At 46.5% G+C, this 20,672-nt stretch overlaps 2 protein-coding genes across 2 annotated transcripts in view; both read right to left on the reverse strand.

Moving 5' to 3' along the window:
- LOC121871610 overlaps nucleotides 1-3,449 on the reverse strand; it is a 34,411-nt gene extending 30,962 nt beyond the window's left edge. Inside the window, exons 1-5 of the mRNA XM_042374025.1 lie at nucleotides 3,446-3,449; nucleotides 2,119-2,255; nucleotides 1,443-1,620; nucleotides 352-536; nucleotides 169-243 (exon numbers count right to left, since the gene is read on the reverse strand). Coding sequence (XP_042229959.1) covers nucleotides 169-243; nucleotides 352-536; nucleotides 1,443-1,620; nucleotides 2,119-2,255; nucleotides 3,446-3,449 — 579 coding nt within the window. The remainder of the gene's footprint in view (nucleotides 1-168; nucleotides 244-351; nucleotides 537-1,442; nucleotides 1,621-2,118; nucleotides 2,256-3,445) is intronic.
- LOC121871612 (ataxin-2 homolog) lies at nucleotides 3,178-7,262 on the reverse strand. The gene is made up of 3 exons (XM_042374026.1): nucleotides 4,967-7,262; nucleotides 4,079-4,180; nucleotides 3,178-3,267 (listed from the first exon to the last, which is right to left on the reverse strand). The coding sequence occupies exons 1-2, from the start codon at nucleotides 7,260-7,262 to the stop codon at nucleotides 4,104-4,106; spliced, it is 2,373 nt and encodes a 790-aa protein (XP_042229960.1). The 3' UTR covers nucleotides 3,178-3,267; nucleotides 4,079-4,103.
- Between the last annotated feature and the right edge of the window lie 13,410 nt (nucleotides 7,263-20,672).

The following is a 20,672-nucleotide window of genomic DNA, read 5'->3' on the forward strand; positions in this document are numbered from 1 at the left end:
TACCACAATCACCATAAATCCTTCAAGTACATAAAGACCTTACCTTACCGTGCATCTTCCTGTGAACCATGAAAAACACGCTCCCAGCCAGCGAAGTTATCCATAAGAAAGTTGTACACAGAAAATGGGCAAGAAATTCCTCACGACAGAAAACGAAGCCTGACTTACCTTGCCTCGGGGAGCCTCTCGTAGGAAGAGCGCGTGGGCTGGCAAGTCTGTCTGTGGCGGTGGGGAAGCGGGCTCCTGGAGACAACACAAACATCACCTGAGTACTCTTAGGATTACGAATATTATCTGAGTATCTGAATGATAACACTATCAGGAACATATGATGATCACTGAATGACCCACCTTGCCCAGGAGTTTGGCGAGTTTCCGGTAGGGCATCTCCCTTCTGCAGGAGGCCCCGACACCTTCCTCACCCCAGGACCTGGTGATGGTTCTATCATCGTCAGTGACCGGCGTTACACTGAGAGAACTTGTGCCTCCTGGTCCCACTTCTGATGCTGCTCCTGCTGGGGTAGCTGCGTCTCGACCTGTGTTTAGGGAGAGAGGGTTGTGTTTGAGGCTTCAGTATGCTGTAGGAATGAATGAGTATCTGAAACTGTAATATGAAGCTGTAGGAATGAAGGAGAGTGTCTGAAACTGTAACATGTAGCTGTAGGAATGAAGAAAGTGTCTGAAACTCTAATATGAAGCTGTAGGAATGAAGGAGAGTGTCTAAAACTGTAATATGAAGCTGTAGGAATGAAGGAAAGTGTCTGAAACTGTAACATGTAGCTGTAGGACTGAAGGAGAGTGTCTGAAACTGTAATATGAAGCTGTAGGAATGAAGGAGAGTGTCTGAAACTGTAACATGTAGCTGTAGGAATGAAGAAAAAAGCTTAAGACATCAGCTTATTATTTCTATCACAGTATATATCAAGCTTCACACCATAAATTACAAAATACAAATATAAGATAGAATGCTTTACAATATCATATTCCTTTTTGTAATCTTCGACACATAGATGGACAAAATGTACACAAAATATACCTATCACATTATGTCAGATTGGGTTAGTTTAGGTTAGGTTAGATTAAGTTAGCTCAGGAAAAGCTAGGTTAGGTCTGGTCAGCTAGGTTAAATTGTGTTAGGTAGGTTGGGTTAGGTTAGGAAAAGCTAGGTTAGGTTAGGTCTGGTCAGCTAGGTTAAATTGTGTTAGGTAGGTTGGGTTAGGTTAGGAAAAGCTAGGTTAGGTCTGGTCAGCTAGGTTAAATTGTGTTAGGTAGGTTGGGTTAGGTTAGGAAAAGCTAGATTAGGTCTGGTCTGGTTAGTTAGGAAAAGCTAGGTCAAATTGTGCAAGGTTAGGTTTGTTAGTCAACACTAACGGATTACTCAGGTCAGGTCACACACACACACCTGAACCTGCCCACAAGACAAACTCAACTCCTTAACTCACTAGTCAGCCCGGACAGCTTAACACCGATCCTCTCTAAGTCGAGTTTTCTGGACCTGGTGACCTCCGGCTGAGTTTCAACCACTCCTTCCGGCTTATTTTCACCAGCGGCTCCTCTACCACCACTGCCGACGGCTTGACCGAGTCTCGAAATGCCGTCTCCAACACCTTTACTCACACGCTGGAAGAAGAAAAGGAATAAAAAATGATTACAGTACAAGATTCAGAATTCGGCGCTACGGGAAAGAGTTACAAATACACCTAAAGGCAGAGTTCTGGTGAGTTGCCAAGTCTGTGAGAATTAGTAAAGTCACTGAAAATTTTTTTGGGTGGAGGGCCGTGGTCGCCAACCCTCAGATTATGAAAATGGTTCCTTGCTTGAGTGATTCTAACTGTAAAAGCAAAGTGAAGAAGTATTCAAATTAAATAGAGAATGAGGAGTCTAAACTAACTAAGACGACTGTTTATTTACTAAGGATATGTTTTATTTTAACAGGAGCGAATCACTGAGCACTGACAACATTAACGCCAGTGGAGGCAATAAGCAGCGTCTGACAATCTCCCCACTTGGTATAGAATTCAAAATGACCCTTTGACAGTAAAGCCAGACGCATTTTCGCTCACTCTTCTGCCAGCACCGGCGTAGTTATCAAGGTATTAACAATCTTAAGATGTATACCTGACCGAGTTTAAATCCTCTGAAGGCGAGGTGTCCGGCGGTCCGTCTGGAGGAGGTGGGCGTGGAGGTGACAGGGGCGTTCCTGGAGGAGGAGATGGCGGAGGCGGCTGGGGGAGGAGGCTGGGGGGCTTTACCACCTGCAGAAGGGAGGGAGAGAAAGAGTGAGTGAGTGAGTGAGTGAGTTAGCTTGAGATGTTGAAGATGGTGCAGGAAACACGTCGTCATGTCACACACTCAACACGTCACTCACTCAACACGTCACGTCACTCAACACGTCACGTCACTCAACACGTCACTCACTCAACACGTCACTCACTCCAATATGTTTATTTGGATGGTTGGAGTTTAATCCTTTGAGTACGATTAGTTAATGCCTTGAGTACAATGACAAGCCACCGAGTACAATACAATCGTACTAAAAGGGTTAAGTCATAGTACTTAAGGGATTAACTCATCGTACTCAAGGGATCAACTCATCGTACTCAAGGGATCAACTCAGAGCACTAAAAGGATTAACTCATAGTACTCAAGGGATTAACTCCTAGTACTCAGGGATTAACTCATCGTATTCAAGGGATTAACTCATCGTACTCAAGGGATTAATTCATAGTACTCAAGAGATCAAAGTAAGACAAAGAGAAATTACTCATATATTAAGTAAAAGAAAAACACCTGTATTCTCCACAGTAAGCAGCATAAAGGTAAACTAATTAAGGTAATGACACATTTTCCCAACATCAACAACATCAACACTATTGTAAACATCTAGATAAATTAGTTACCAATTTATTTTTTTGTTATTTTGATCAAGTTAAAGGAAGAAACGTGTTTTATTTACTAACTATTTAAAGATAAGGAAGAATATATTTTACTTTTGTATTATTTTCTTCCGTCAATCAATCACAAAACACAAAGTCAACTCACGGCGTTTAGGAGGAGGAAGACGGGAAGTAGGAGGAGGAGGCACATCGATGTCTCTCTCAGAACAGGTCTTCCTTCCCTCTACACTCTTGGTAGGAGATGACTCTCTCTCTACGTCAGGTGAGGGAGGTACAGACCCGGAGAGGGAGGAAGAGGTGGAGCTTCTGATCACCTTGTTCTTCCTAAGGGTCTCTCGCGTCCAGCTGGTGTCGCAGATGGGGGACATACCTACAGGAGGGGGAGGACAGGGCCGTCTGAGGCTTACTAAGGGCTCGGGGCGAACTACGACAGGGTTAGAGATGGGATTAGCTGCTGTTTCTTTCTTCTCAAACTTAAACTTAACTGTAACTTATTTAATGCATGATTGATTGTTTTCATCTTGTGAGGGATGAAGGGGAATATTTACCCATAATGATTTGCACAGAAACGGCAGCTTAATGCGTAGTGTAACACATATATACTAGTCTATAATGAGTGTAAAAGTGACAGTGGGTCCCATAGCCATGACTGCCCGTTAGGTACAGTGTGGGTACAGCGCACTGTTTACTAAGCCTTCGGTACACAAGGAGGCAGCATGGCCGGTACTGCACTCGACCGCCTTCACTTCCCCATTTACAGCTGGGTGAACTGGGAGAGCCGGGGATCGAACCACCGACCCAGGGAACATTAGGCGAGCGCTGTGTCTACTCGACCACCGCACTCCTGTACTCTATATATAAAACATTTAATCTGATACAGTTGTTCTCTTGTCAGTAAATGGTCGTTTGATTCACTTATATTATCTTTTAAAGGAGTATATTGTTGAATTTAATCAAATTATTTATCAAACGATTGGTATAATTTCCTCAACATTCACTAAAAACTCCAGTTATTTTATCATCAACTCTTAACATTAATAAAATAACTATAAATAAAATATAAAGTTTTTTCCTATTAAATTAAAAAAAAATATCTATACTTACCTCCTCTACTATCACACAAAGACAAGATAAATGGTCACCTCATCAATAACAAGATACCAATACTCATTAATACTCACTATGATTACCTACATCAACAGGTGATCAGCGTTGAGGAGTCACCTGCCCGAGCTCTACCAGGAAGCCGTCCACCAGGTACCAGGAGGTCAGGTTACAGGTCACTACAGGAGAGATATGGCACTGATAGGGAGCATTAACTGGCACTTATTATCAAAGGCATCAACTGCTAAAGTTAGGTTAGGTTAGGTTAGGTTAGGTTAGGTTAGGTTAGGTTAGGTTTGGTTAGGTTAGGTTAGGTTAGGTTTGGTTAGGTTAGGTTAGGTTCAATTAGGTTAGGTTAGGTTAGGTCTAATTATGGTGTGTTTACCAAAGCATTAAGTCTAGCTGGAATTACTCAACTAATTTAGGGATTATAACTGTGCATCTCACAAGAGTTTGAGATAATATCGTCAGCCATTATGGTGATATTCATTACCCTGGTGAATTAAAAGCAACTATATGCGGCCTCACCCAACGTCCACTACGCACAGACCAACATTGAAGACCATTGTTGTTTTTTGAGTGACTGTAATAATTTCTCCTTCCTGTACATGGAATTACACCGCAGGAGAGGGGGAGACAAACAAAGGAATGATAAAGAAAGAATAATGGTATGCAAATGAGAGAGAGAGAGAGAGAGAGAGAGAGAGAGAGGGTGAAATTTGAAGTGTGATAAAGGGAAGGGTATCTTATTTGTTGAGTGGTGTGGAGGATGAGGTCAAGCAGAACATAAATAAATACAAAGTGGGTGATAAGAGAGAGGAAATAATACAAAGGAAAATGGAGAATCAGGAGAGATGTGGATAGTGTTTAGTGGTGAGAGTGATATGCAAATACTGAACTGCTACTACTACTACTACTACTACTACTACTACTACTACTACTCTCCCTTTACTTCCACAACTCACCTGTCGCCCTCTTCCACTCGTAAATCTCGATGTCTTCCTGGGAGAGAAGCCCCAAGCGGAGGTTCTCGTTCATATTATGCTCCAGCAGGTAGTTCTCGATGTCCTGAGGCCTCCACGATGGTGATTTTCGTCCCGGGGGGTTGGGCGCCTGTCTCTTCCTGCTGGCTGATCCTGGGGTCGTGGGAATCAGCTCGTCACTCACCCTCACCTCCGGGATCTTCCTTCTGTCGGGGACTTTGAGATTTCCATCACTCTTGGCTCTGTGTATCATGACGTCTTCCTCGTTCAGGAGCCCCAGCCTCACTGACTCCTCCTGAGTGTTCTTCAGGAGGTAATCCTCGATGGCCTCTGATGACCAGCCCTCGTTCTTCGGGGTGTCAGTCTCGGCAGTCTTTGGTTTAGTTTTGTTCTTATCTTTTGTTCCAAACGACAAGATGTTCCGTGGGTTGAAAAGACTGGCCTTCGTCTTCTCTTCGTTTTCGTTGTTTTTGTCTGATACTTTCTGTGTAAACTTACCGAAGTTGGGAGACATCTTGCTCCTCTTCTTCTCCTCGACGACTTTTTCTGGCGCGACTTTAATGGGATGATCATCAACTTCTTCAAACATAAACTCAACACTTTCTTCTTTCTTCTTAAGCTCCCGCGGTGGACTCTCTTCGTCTAAATTCTTCTGTGCAACAAAGCTTCTTAGGCTGTGTATGTCATCGTTGAGGAACCCGCCAAGTGAATCTCGACTGAGGGTGTTGACGCTGACGGCTGAGTCTGCCATGTGCCCTCCATCACTCTCCATGTACGCTGGCAGGAAGTCGTCGTTCAGCCCGTCTTCCAGTGTGTCGTCCAGGGCAGTCAGAGCATCAGCACAGTCCACCTCGTCTTGGTCCTTAATGATCTCACTAACACTTGACGATTTGCTTCCTTTTGTGTTGTTTGTTTTGGCGTCGTCCAGTTGGTCAGGTGGTTCGTCCGTCATCGCCTCCAGTTCATCGAAGGAATTAAATGGTCGATTCGAACAACTGTACCGCAACGGTGATGGTTTTGTATCGTCCATCACCGCAGCTTCGAGTGAACTTAGCGCCACCCTCTCATCAGGGTCCAGGTCAAAAGAGAGTTGCTTCGGCTGGACTTGTGGCTCTTGGGAGGAGTTGGTAACATCTGAAGTCGTGAATGTCGTCACACGCGTCACTATCATGTCATCAGGACTTGTTAACTTGGTGTTTTCCTGGTTGGTGTTGGAACCAGTTGGTGAGTTGGGTGTTGAGGCCGGCCTCTCCTTCTCACTTGACAACTTGGGTTTATTCTCTTGGTCTCCACTTTTAGAAACATCTATTTCTTCAGGGTTCACTGAGTCTCCTAAGTTCCTCATTGAAGAACTCGATGGACTTTTTATCTCATCTCTGACTCCGTCTTCCTGCGGTTCCCGGACGTTCTTCTGTGTCTTCTTTACTTTACCTCTCGTGTCCTTTGATTCCTTCGCCATAGAAGTTTCCTCCTCCCTGCTGGTGATCTCTGGCCCATGGAAAAAAGTTCGTGGGCAAGCAACAGGAACCTTGACGGACCGAATAGTCGTCGTGTTTACTGAGTAATTCGGGCTGTAAGGTTTAGGCACCAGGTTGGTGTTACCCAGTTCCGTCTGGTACACGGGGCGGTACTGCTGCACTGACGACTCCACGATCTCCGGCAGGAGTTTCTTCGTCACCAGCGGAGAGTTTCTGGGTGAATTCTTCGGGGAATTCTTTGGGGATTTTTTAAACGGTGACTCTATTGCAGCTTTTGCTAATGATTTTTTCGGTGTGCGCTTTGGGGAAGCGGGGACCGCCGCCTTACGAGGACTCATTTTCTGTTTCACACACGACTTCTTCACCTCCTCCAGATAAATCTCGTCAGCAATGTCACGTTCTATCTTCAGAGCGACTTCCTCTACAGTAGTCCAGCCGCTGTCCTCAATCTCCTCCGCACTCATCTGTTCTCTGTATCGCACCATGTAGCCCTCGAAGCTTGTGTCCTCGGGCATTTCATCGTCAAAAGCGACGTTGTACACCTCAGACGCCCTCCTCCCGGTGCGGTATCTCGAGGAATCCATGGCCATGACTATCTCGGTCTCCGCGGGCGTGGAGATGAAGATGGCAGGTGGGGTACAGGTGAGTCTCGCGCCTCGTTCTCTAGGTGTGAGGTATTCCTCGTAGCACACCTTGGCGTCCTCCTCACTCAGGCTGATGGTCTCCTCCTCCGGCTCGTCCACACTCTCACCACTCACGTAAGTCGGCTCCTGTAGAAGGGGTAGACAAGGGTGCGGCATGAGAGGCGTAGTAACAGGTCAAGGGCGTCTCAGTCCTAATTGGATCCTGTCCCAGTACATCCCCAACCTAACCTAACCTAACCTAACCTAAACCTAACATAACCTAAACCTAACCTAACCTAACCTAACATAACCTAAACCTAACCTAACCTAAACCTAACCTAACCTAAACCTAACCTAACCTAACCTAACCATTAGGATTGGGTTCAAGACCAATGGGCGCCAATCCTAATGATAAAATTAGTTTCGTGAGTGACAAGACTGGGGCCTATTAGCATCGTGGCCAATTAGGAATGAGGCCTATTAATAATGGACCCATGAAGGTGGGCATAGTAGGAATTGGCTTAATATCACTGGGGAGTATTAGAAATAGGGCCTGTTAAGAAAAGGGCTATTAACACTGGGAAATATTAGCACTGGGACCTATTAATATTAGCGCCTATAAGCACTGGGGCCTATTAACACTGGGGCCTATTAGCACTGGGGCCTATTAGCACTGGGGCCTATTAACACTGGGGCCTATTAGCACTGGGGCCTATTAATATTAGCGCCTATAAGCACTGGGGCCTATTAACACTGGGGCCTATTAGCACTGGGGCCCTGTGCTTTTGGTGCCTATTAGCACTGGGGCCTATTAGCACTGGGACCTAATAGCTGGGGCCTATAGCACTGGGACCTATTAGCACTGGGGCCCTAATGGCACTGGGACCTAATAGCACTGGGGCCTATTAGCACTGGGGCCCTATGCTTTTGGGGCCCTAATAGGACTAGGGCCCTATTAACACACTGGGAGCCTATTAGCACTGGGGCCTATTAATGCACTGGGGCCTAATAGCACTGGGGCCCATTAGCACTGGGGTCTAATAGCACTGGGGCCCTATTAGGACTGGGCCTAGTAACACTGGGGCCTATTAGCACTGGGGCCCTGTGTGTACTGGGGCCTATTGGCACTGGGGCCCACATTGGCACTGGGCCCTGTGGCACTGGGGCCCATTAGCACTGGGGCCCATTAGCACTGGGGCCCATTTGACCTACATCCTCCATCACATGAACACAGACTGACACACGTTACAGGTGTGGTGCAAAAACCGTGGATGACTGAATAGCTGTTGTTGTATTTCTCTGGTAAGTAAGTAAGTATTTGTTTGTTATTTTGTTTACATATTTACGTCCATATTCAGCTGTTTTTTCACACGCACACGCACGCACACACACACACACACACACACACACACACACATACACACACACACACACACACACCTGCCGTAGTTAGAGACCTTTAGCTACATGGACACACCTCAACAGCGTACGGCTTCATGCTACTTGTATCTTAATTATATTTACTCTCTCTCTCTCTCTCTCTCTCTCTCTCTCTCTCTGGTACAAATCACCTGAAAGAAACACCGATATTACTTACTTCTTACTTATTTATCTTTGTGTCAATTACAATATCTTAATGACGTCTTGTTTACAAAGAGAAAATTGCCACTTGTCAACTCAGAGGCGACGACGTCAAATACACCAAGATTTTTTTTTTTTAATAGTTTGTTTTTCAATATTTTTTTCTTCGGTATATTGATTCGTTTTGTTATTTTTTTTTCTTTCGTGTTTCTATTTTCTTTTATTTTATTTGGTTTCACTTGTGTATCTTTTTAATGAATTTAATTTGATTTGGTTGAGGTTTTGGTTTTTTTTTTCCAGCTACACTCGGGTTTATTTCAGTTTTCTTCTATTTTTTAAGGTATAACTATTTAAAAGAGGAATTAGAGTAACTTAATTCCTTCTGTACGACTAATTTATTTATTTTCTTTACGATCGTTGTTTTTTCCACAGCAGTGAGAGGCCGTAGAATAAATAAATAACTAAATAGATGAAGTAAAACAGAAGAAAGGGCACAAAATAAACTGGATTTATTCGTAGTCTTTCCAGAAACATGATGGTTGACGTGTGTGTGTGTGTGTGTGTGTGTGTGTGTGTGTGTTTCTATGCCACACTCAAGAGATTAAGTCAGTCTATTTGTCCTCCAGTCTGTAGAAATGAATAAACCAGTCTATAACTCACTCAGACCATAGACTGGAACAAATCCCTCTCTGCCAACATCATTTCTTTACCTTTCTGTACCTCACGTCGTTCTTGTCTGTGTCACACCAAGGATAAAACCTCATCACTGCTCACATTCTCCTGGTATCATTATAACAATATCCATTAATAACACTAATTGAGTCTTTAACACCACTATGACGTAATTATAATCCTTGTGGTGTTATTTTTGTCACGGTGATGAGGAGAGGGTCGGCGTCTCTCAACCAGGTATAACAGGTGTAACGCGAGAGTCACGTCCGCCACACTGACTGACTCCACGTCCGCCACACTGACTGACTCCTCCACCTCCTAGTTGAACTTCACCCCACCAGAGAAGCCCCACAACACTCGGGGTCATATTTGCTTAAAACCTGCTTCACTTACTCCCTTACTTTGCTTACTATCTCTCAAAACCTGCTTCACTAACTCCCTTACTTTGCTTACTATCTCTCAAAACCTGCTTCACTAACTCCCTTACTTTGCTTACTATCTCTTAAAACCTGCTTCACTTTCTCCCTTACTTTGCTTACTATCTCTCAAAACCTGCTTCACTAACTCCCTTACTTACTTTCTCGCTTACTATCTCCTCAAAAAACCTGCTTCACTTACTCCCTTACTTTTGCTTACTATCTCTCAAAACCTGCTTCACTTACTCCCTTACTTGCTGGCCAGCACTATCTCTCAAAACCTGCTTCACTTACTCCTTACTTTGTACTATCTCTCAAAAGCTTAGCTTCACTAACTCACTCTCCTTTCAATCTATCCATGCCTCCTGCACCCTCCTGCACCCCTCCTGCACCCCTCCTTCCCCTCCTTCAACCCACCCCTTCCTTCACCCCTTACGATAACAAACACAGAGGAAATACAGTATGATCAAAAAGTTCCTGTGCACCTGTATCTATAAACACTATATCTATTTACCTTGTTAATCATTATAGGTGCACAGGTATTTTTCGATCACCTTGTAAATATCAGTGTGTTAGTTTAAGATTTCCAAAATTCCCGATTAATTAACAGTATTAGTATTCATACACGCCCTTGGCATTCTTACGCTGTGTGGCACTGTCTTCATGGTGCCACTGACTATATTTTAAGACGAATTCCAAGTTTTGTTTTTCATTAAGGCGATAAGACAGATGTTCAAAGGTAGATGTGTGTGTGTGTGTGTGTGTGTGTGTGTGTGTGTGTGTGTGTGTGTGTGTGTGTGTGTGTGTGTGTGTGTGTGTGTGTGTGATGGCCAGGCAACCAAACGCAGCAACAGTTAAGTGGCTCAACTCTTTCTTCCTCTCGGATATATGAAGTCCTCAGGTGGAAGATCACCCGTTGTCTTATTTGCGTGGACGGCGCTTAAGCAGGTGGTATTTGCCCTTTTGCTTATAGACATGTACTTATGTTTACTTCTTAAAGACATTGGCCGCCTGCTTAATACCATTATGTGGTGTTTTCTACCTTTCAAAGACATTGCTAACTGCTACACAATCTGTTTGTAGAGTCATACTGTCTGTCTGTCTGTCTGTCTGTCTGTCTGTCTGTCTGTCTGTCTGTCTGTATTTTTCTGTGTAGCAAACTCACAGACAGCCAGTTGTTTGTGGGAGGTAAGAGGTGAGATGCTGTGAGTGTAAGGAGAGTGAGATGGGGTCAGGTGAGGGGAGGGGATATGGGGTCAGATTAGGTCAGGACAGGTGAAGGGAGATGAGGTCAGGCCAGATGAGGGGAGATGAGGTTAGGTTAGGGGAGATGAGGTCAGGTCAGGTGAGAGGCGATAAGGTCAGGTGAGAGGAGGGGAGACGAGGCCAGGTAAGGGGAGATGAGGTCAGATCAGTTTGGGGAGATGAGGTCAGATCATTTTGGGGAGATGAGGTCAGATCATTTTGGGGAGATGAGGTCAGATAAGGTTAGGGAAGATGAGGTCAGATCAGTTTAGGGAAGATGAGGCCATGTCAGGTCGGCTTAGATTTCTGCTCTAGTCAACAAGATATTAACACATCTTCATCATTCATCAGCAGTAACATTGGCAGATATTCACATTAATATCCTTCCAATCTTTTTTTGGTCAGTATTCGTTCGACTCAAACTGCCCCGTTGCCAGTTCCATTGTGTGTGGTGGTAGGAGGGTTGGCGCAGTGACCTGTCGTCCAGGAAGGGTACAACAGGCTATGCACCCTTCACCGCCAGTGTACCACCAACTTAAGAACGGAACTGTACCTAAAGGAGTATGGGAATCCTTTGTGCCATCACTTAACACTATACATACATGACCCCTTCCTCTCTGTCTCTCTCTCTCTCTCTCTCTCTTTAACATACACATACATAGTCTTACACACATCTAATCTCCCTCTATCTCACATATGTTAGAGAGAGAGAGAGAGAGAGAGAGAGAGAGAGAGAGAGAGAGAGAGAGAAATCTTCAGAACAGTTTATAAAGTTCCTTGATGTTTTGTTACAGAGATCACCAAGATTCCAGTATGAATTCCATTATTTTCTGCACATAACTGTATATTTCATCATGTCTACTGTAGCCTAAAACACACAAGATGAAACACATAGACACTAGACGTAGTGAAAAATACAATTCGGTAAAGAAAGTGATGAAATACGTACACATATGTGAGGGGGAAAACAATGCAAATACTCAAAACATCAAGGGACTTTATAAACACCCTGTACATTTGAAAAGCCACGTAAGTACAGTAATAATATCTAAGAAGAAAGTCTTTATTAGTCCTACAAATTAAAATAAAACACGGAATTCTTTTTTTTTCCTTGTATAAATAATATAAACATACTTCGATTCTGAAACAAAACATACAAATAAATTATAAATGACTTCAGCGAATACGTGAAGAATATCAATATGAAGGAGAGGAAAGACTAATGAGACCAGTGTAAACAAAAATACTCCTCGCGGGTGTATAAAGTTTCCTGGGCGTGGGAACGTGACACGGACTCTCCACCACCACCACCAACAGGAGGAGGTGGTGGTGGTGGTAGTGGTGGTTAATGGTAGTGTTGGAATAAACGACCAACACTACCACAATCACCACCATTAGCACAACTACCACAATCACCTGTCCACCACCAGTACAACTATCACAATCATTCGCCCACCACCAGTACAACTACCACAATCACATGCCAACCGCCACAATCACTCGTCCACCACCAGTACAATTACCACAATCACCTGTCTATCACCAGCACAACAACCACAATTACCAGCCTATCATCAGCATCATAAACATTATAATTACTACCGCCACCAAAACCACTAGTCTCACCACCACCACCACAGTAACACCACCACCACCACAGTAACACCACCACCACCACAGTAACACCACTGCCATCACAGTAACACCACCACCACAGTAACACCACCACCACCACCACAGTAACACCACCACCACCACCACAGTAACATCACCACCACCACCACAGTAACACCACCACCACCACCACAGTAACACCACCACCACCAGTAACACCACCACCACCACAGTAACATCACCACCACCACAGTAACACCACCACCACCACCACCACCACCATCAACACCGCACCACCACCACCACCACCAACAGTCGTGGGTCTTCCTGTTATGTGAGAGCCGAGTCTTGCAGAGGTGAGTCACAGCTGGTGCTTCTCTCTCTCTTACTGACATGAGATGGGTGGTGGTGGTGGTGGTGGGAAGGAGGTGGTGGTGAGTGGGAGGGTGGTGGTGTGGAGGGAGTGGTGGTGGTGTGTTGGTGGTGAGGTGGTGGTGGTGGTGTGTGGTGTGGGAGGAGGTGGTGTGGTGAGGTGTGGGAGGGGTGGTGGTGTGGGAGAGGTGGTGGTGGTGGTGTGGGAGGGTGGTGGTGTGGTGGTGGTGTGGGAGGAGTGGTGGTGGTGGTGTGGGAGGGGTGGTGGTGGTGGTGGTGGGAGGGTGGTGGTGGTGGTGGTGTGGGGGTGGTGGTGGTGGTGGTGGGAGGAGAGGTGGTGGCGGTGGTGTGGGAGGGGTGCGATGGTGGTGTGGGAGGGGTGGTGGTGGTGGTGGTGTGGGAGGGTGGTGGTGGTGTGGTGGTGTGGGAGAGGTGGTGGCGGTGGTGTGGGAGGGGTGAGTGGGTGGTGTGAGAGGGGTGGTGGTGGTGGTGGTGTGGGAGGGAGGTGGTGGGTGGTGGTGTGGGAGGGAGGTGGGTGTGGGAGGGGGTGGTGGTGGTGGTGTGGGAGGGAGGTGGTGGTGGTGTGGGAGGGAGGTGGTGAGGTGGTGTGGGAGGGGTGGGTGGTGGTGTTGGGAGGGGGGTGGTGGGTGGTGGTGTGGGAGGGGTGGGTGGTGGTGGTGGTGTGGGAGGGGTGGTGGTGGTGGTGGTGGTGGGTGTGGGTGGGGTGGTGGTGGGTGTGGGAGGGTGGTGGTGGTGGTGTGGGAGGGGGTGGTGGTGGTGGTGTGGGAGGGTGGTGGTGGTGGTGTGGGAGGGGTGGTGGTGGTGGTGTGAGAGGGGTGGTGGTGTGGTGGTGTGGGAGGGGTGGTGGTGTGGGAGGGGGTGATGGTGTGGGAGGGGTGGTGGTGGTGGTGGTGGTGTGGGAGGGGAGGTGGTGTGGGAGGGGTGGTGGTGGTGGTGTGGGAGGGAGGAGGTGGTGGGGTGGTGTGTGGGGAGGGAGGTGGTGGTGTGGTGGTGTGGGAGGGAGGTGGTGAGGTGGGGTGTGGGAGGGGTGGTGGTGGTGTGGGAGGGTGGTGGTGGTGGTGTGGGAGGGGTGGTGGTGGTGGTGGTGTGGGAGGGGTGGTGGTGGTGGTGGTGGTGGTGGTGTGGGGTGGGGTGTGGTGGTGGTGTGGGAGGGGTGGTGGTGGTGGTGTGGGAGGGGGTGGTGGTGGTGGGTGTGGGAGGAGGGTGGTGGTGGTGGTGTGGGAGGGGTGGTGGTGTGGGAGGGGTGGTGGTGTGGGAGGGGTGGTGGTGTGGGAGGGGTGGTGGTGTGGGAGGGTGGTGGTGTGGGAGGGGTGGTGGTGTGGGAGGGGTGGTGGTGTGGGTGGGGTGGTGGGTGGTGGTGTGGGGTGGTGGTGGTGGTGGTGTGGGAGGAGGTGGTGGTGGTGGTGGTGTGGGAGGGGGTGGCGATGGTGGTGTGGGAGGGGTGCGATGGTGGTGTGGGGTGGTGGTGGTGGTGGTGTGGGAGGGAGGTGGCGGTGGTGGTGTAGGAGGGTGGTGGTGGTGTGGGAGGGGTGGCGGTGGTGGTGTGTGGGAGGGGTGGCGGTGGTGGTGTGGGGGTGGTGGTGGTGTGGGAGGAGGGTGGTGGTGGTGGTGTGGGAGGGGTGGCGGTGGTGGTGTGGGGTGGTGGTGGTGTGGGAGGGAGGTGTTGGTGGTGGTAGTGTGGGAGGGGTGGTGGTGTGGGAGGGGGTGGTGGTGGTGGTGGTGTGGGAGGGGTGGTGGTGGTGGTGGTGTGGGAGGTGGCGATGGTGGTGTGTGGGAGGGAGGAGGTGGTGGTGGTGCAGAGGGGTGTTGGTGGTGGTGTGGGAGGGTGGTGGTGGTGGTTGTGTTTTGCGGGATGTGAGGGAAAGGGGTGTTGGTAGCGGAAGGGAGGTGGTGAGGTTGAGGTAGTGTAGGGGAGGAGGGAGCTGTGATAGGTGGTGGTTCAGGTAAAAGGTCAGAATTTTCACACCTGTTCAACTTTTCACCTCACCTGCACTAACAACGATGATAATAACAATAACATCAATAATAACAATAATAATTATAATAATGATAATAATAATAATAAATAACAACAACAATAATAATAATAATAACAATAACGTAATGATTGTTTATCAGAGAAGAACAGCACATATCACAGTGAGTAAAGAAACACGTATTCACCCAGGTAAGTTGACACACCCTACAGTAATTAAGGTGAGATCTGACCCAAAGGGAACCATAATTCTCAACGCCAAGCGATCATGACCGTTTTGACTCAAGAAACTGCACCTGGTCAGACACACACGGGTGGTAATAATAAGGAAGTATTACCGACCAGCGTACCAGGATAAGCTTCATGACCGCGTACCTGATCAAACACAGCTGTCTCGACACACCTAGATCAGCGTTAATTAGTGACGACATCTGCCGGCCAGACATCGCCAATATAAGGGGCCTTCAGCTCCTTCCACGAGACAGACAGAGAGAGAAACTACTCAGAGGAAGATGGAATCACGCTCGTCACTAGTCGAGGTCTGGAGGGAAACTTCCGTCCCCAGCTAGCAATCTCCCACAGGATAGTCCAGCAGCACGTGAGTCATTATCAGTGATCCATAGGGTGAGTTACTTACGGTGGGAAGTGTATCCATTTCATGTTTATGTCCGAGAGTTATTGTCTAGTAACGTCAATATAATGAGCTATTAATGTGCCCATGCCATTGAGTTAACTAATAAATAGCTTTACTTAGAAGTGGTGTTTAGAAGATTTCCCTCAACAACATAGTAACGGTTAAATAACTAATCGGCCACCCTACCAATCTTCCTCACTTTACAACCCTACAACTAATTATTCTTCCTATATCTTCTATCCGAGTTTTCACTTGTTATAATAACATAATAATAATAATAACAATAATAATAATAACAACAATAACAATAACAATAATAATAACATTAATAACAATAAAAATAATAATAATAATAATAATAATAATAATAATAATAATAATAATAATAATAATAATAACAGCAGGTGTCTCATATCATAACAGATAAGAATGTAAAAGTCCTATTAAGAGTTCACTGTCGCTGCAGGGATGATGACATAGGAATGCAGACTTTACCAACGTGCGTCATCTCGTCCGACCGTCCAAGAGATTATAAACACGGTAACTTACACAAATTTACGGTGTTGAAATATGACACAATAACATCACTCTGGATTGTACTAATGAGGTGGAAAAGGACTTGATTACGGTAAGGACCTCGTTAATTAGATGTATTCGTCTTATTGATTACCTTACCTGTACACACAACACCTGGTGGTCATTAGACGTGCACCTTCTCTCTTGTGGCAATAAGAGCCTAACAAAACACCACACTTACGATGCAATTCAGGTGAATACATTAATTAAGATAATCATCTCCTTAACTACCTCGTTTGGTCGTCAACTTGGTCGTTAGGTAGTCAGGGTGAATAAATTAATTGTCATTGGTGACGTTATAGGAGTGTGTGTAATGACTGCAGGTGTTATCAGTTGATTATTACAGGTGTGGCTTATAAAGGAGGTAATATATAACTTGATTATAGGTGCATATATATGTAGACCGACAGACCGACCGACCGACCGACAGACCGACAAACCGACGACACAACCGACCGACCGACCGACCGACAGACCGACAGACCGACCGACGAAGATCTACCCCTTCATACCAGCTGTCTATTGAGCACTACCCTCTCCAACGACCTGAACATCTACTTACAGAATGCCTTTACAAGCAGCTATTGCCTGTATCAGTAATGTAAACGCGAATGTCATGGGACTATCAGTTTTGTATGTTTATGTACAGGATAATCGATTACCAAAAGCTTAAAATAAACCTGGTAATATTTTATAAGAGGTGCGCGGGTTAACGAGGAACATGAAACTTTTCAATAAAAATATTCTTCGTTTATATAATAACGTAGGTTCGGTTAGGTTAGGATAGTTAGGTTAGGGTTAGGTTAGGTTAGGGTTCGGTAGTTGGGTTACGTTCGGTTGGAGTTAGGTTAGGTTAGGTTCGGTTAGGTTGGGTTAGGTTAGGTCAGGTCAGGTTAGGGTAGGTTAGGTAAGGTTAGGTTAGGTTAGGGTTCGGTTAGGTTAGGTTAGGTTAGGTTAGGTGAGGTTAGGTTAGGTTAGGTTAGGTTAGGTTAGGTTAGGTTAGGTTTGGTTAGGTTAGGTTAGGTGAGGTTAGGTCAGTTTAGGTTAGGTTAGGTTACGTTCGGTTAGGTTAGGTAAGGTTAGGTTAGGTTAGGTTAGGTTAGGTTACGTTCGGTTAGGTTAGGTTAGGTTCATCTGGAGTCGTTTCCACATAAATATAGGTCCGGAATTTGAACTTTGAACACCATAATATTGTATTTCTACGCCTTCTAAACATCTACAGCAACCTTACGTTAAATCAACTTTAAGGCCGTTGCTCTACAGGTTAACAGTGTCTGGTACATGTAGCCGGGATGTGAGGTTCTGAGAGGAATAATTGATTAGGATGATCAGGGAACAAGTAGCGTTCAGCACAAGGCACCGACAATGACGGTGCTCCGCCTCGTCACAATAGAAGCTGCTAAACTGTATACAAATCCTTTTCAATTATTATTAAGTATCACTCTGCAGTTGAGAGCCAAACGGGCACAATAATCATGATTCGGTAACAGTAATGAGGTAAAACAGAATGTAATAATATTAACATTCGAAACACATTAAATCAAGGGTCATTTGTTTACAACCGGCCAACCCAGTGTGGCCAACACCCGGTGAAAAATAACCTTCAAAGCAAACCTCATAGATCCCCAGAGCATAATAATTACTATATAACATTAATATCTTCTTAACACTTTTATGTTTGTTTGGTCTTATGATGTGATTTTTTTTTTAGCATTTGATACATTGTTTTTTGTTTTTTGAGGAAATTACTATTGGGGTACCCGACGCCTGGATAGTGGCAACAGTGGGCCATCCAGCCGAATTACACATGTTGGTAGACCTGCCCGGTGGATAGGGATCCTGACCCATGGTAGTGCCCGAAGCTCATTCTTGAATAACGTTTCCCTACACGAGCTTCGGGTTCCTGATGGTCGGGTTCACCGTCAGGTACGTCATATGGAGAGATGCATAGAGATGCTTGTGTCTCCTGTGTAAGTGTGTGTCGCACACAGGGTGGTGAAATGCGTCTAGTATGGCAGCATTATGTCAGTGTTAAGGTGCAAGCACTGCTTGCTTCCTCTCGCTTTCAGCTGCCGCTGGCTAGCCCTCGTGGTGAACAGGGAAGCAACTTGCATAAGTGCAAAAGTCCTCCCATGCCAGTACACAGCCTCTACACCATCAAGACTCCTGCTGTGACTACTCGTGGCAACACACAGTAACTGGGTGCCTCGTGAGCCCAGGCTATACCAGCAGGGATCTCGGAGTAGCAGTGGACCCCAGAGGGACGGCGCACACGCCCACTGGCATATGGACACGTCCTGTCGTCTATCATCCACTGTCCCGCTGCCGTGCGGATTAACTTTGGTAGGTATAAGGCCACGGGAGTATACAATGAATGAAAAATCTGTGGTGGCGCCCAGCATCAGGCAGACATGCTTACAGAGCTCCAACAAGCCCCCAAAGGTGGTATAGGCGGAAGAGGTGACAACCAATTTAACCCAGCGACTACACTGGCAGACGAAGGCAATGCCTGATGGACAGGCTACTAAGGCGAAACCTAACAAACTGGGCTATCGGCAGTCCATTGCAATTCTCCCTCTCCCCAGTCGTTGCTGCACTTGCACCACTGGATCAGGAAAAGGGAAAGCCAAGATGTGTGGTTGCAGCCTGCGCTCCTGCCTCACCACATAAATCGACTCACACGCAGCCATCATCCCGCTCATCAGACCTCTCATCATCATCAAAACCCCTATACCCAGAAAAGTCCTATGGCGACGGACGAGTGGCGACGGGACAGGCAGAGATGACTGCTGGGAGTCTCTAGTCACAACTCTGCACATGGGCAGCACAGATAAGATCGTCGTTTATGTACTGGGATCTAGGCAGCAGTGCAATATGATCCTGTTTGTGCGACTGAGCAACCCTTACGAGGTGCCACTCTGCTCACGCCACACGGGGAGGGGGCTAGAAGAGGTGCCCTAAACATAGCATGCCTAATAAAACAATCTGACTGGGCAACCGCACCCAGTAAGGTCATCCTTATGCGGTCGAAAACACAATCAAAATCACAAATCCCCCCCAAAAAAAAAATACAACCTCTTATGGTCGCTGCATGGAATGTCACGATCCTTCTGGATACTGGCAAAAATGAGCATCTTGAGAGAAGAACTACCCTTATGGCATAACATAAACATAGCAGCCATTAGTGAGTCCCGGCTTCAAGATGATGGCCCACTCACAGAAAGGGGGTCTGGCTATACCTTCTTATGGAGTTGGCTTTGCCAGCTGCCAACGCATCCTACACAGGTTAACTGACATGCCTATTGGGATCAACGAGCACCTCGAGACACTTCGAGTACCACTCAATCACTCACGTCATGCCTTTTTCATCAGTGCATGCGCCCCAACACTGGATGCAGAGGATAACATCAGGGAGGCCTTTTACGCCGACCTTGACGGAGTGCTCACCTCTGTCCCCAGAGAAGACAAGGTCGTGCTCCTTGGTGACCCAGAGTTGGAAGAGATGCTGACATTTGGAAGGGAACCATAGGGAGAAATGGACTAGGTAAATGTAATCCCAACGGCCTACTCCTCTTCAGCAAGTGCGCTGCACACAACCTCACTATCACCAATACCTTGTTTAGGCAGGCCGACAACTTCAAGGGTTCGTGGCAACACCCACGATCCAAACACTGGCATCTCATTGACTACATCATTGTCAGAGAAAGAGACGCCGAGATGTCCTATCACCTGAGCCATGTATGGCTCAGTCCACTGTGACACTGATCACCGGCTTGTCAGAGCCAAGCTCTCATTTCATTTCGCCCCAAAACGGCGAAGGCAGCAAATCTCCAGAAGAGATTTAAATACTAAGCGACTGGAGGATCCAGCTGTAGGACATGCTTTCAAAGAGCAGCTCGAACATGACCTTATAAATAACCCAACAGCAAAACAACGCAAATCCCAGTGCCGAATGGGATACTCTCAACACTGTTATGACAAAAACCTACAGAGACCCTCGGTCAGATCGAAAGAATACACCAGGACTGGTTTGATGAAAATGACCCGGCAATCAATGTACTCATTGATGATAAACGTGCTGCTTTTACTGACAAGCAGAACAACCCTCAGTCTCGGACCAAAGCTGATACCTTCCGCAAGAAGAAACCGGAGACCCAGCGGGAACTTCGCAATCTAAAGATAGACTGGCTTAAAAATAAAGCATATGAAGCACAAAAACTTGCAGATCAGCACAAGATGCGCAAATTTTTCATTCCATTAAAACATTTTATGGGCCAATCACTCGTGGCACAACCCCCCTCCACTCATATGACGGTAACTTCATAATTAAAGACCATGAAGGCATCCTTCAACCGAAACACCGATGTGGATGTCCTGACTACCCAACAGGTCCCTCAGCATCCAGAGCTGACCACACCTCAGATATCCTCCTTCCCTGAATGAGGTAGCTACCGTCATCAACCGATGGAAAATAACAAAGC

Source organism: Homarus americanus, unplaced genomic scaffold (assembly GCF_018991925.1).
Source record: "Homarus americanus isolate GMGI-L3 unplaced genomic scaffold, GMGI_Hamer_2.0 scaffold46130, whole genome shotgun sequence".
Taxonomy (NCBI): domain Eukaryota; kingdom Metazoa; phylum Arthropoda; class Malacostraca; order Decapoda; family Nephropidae; genus Homarus; species Homarus americanus.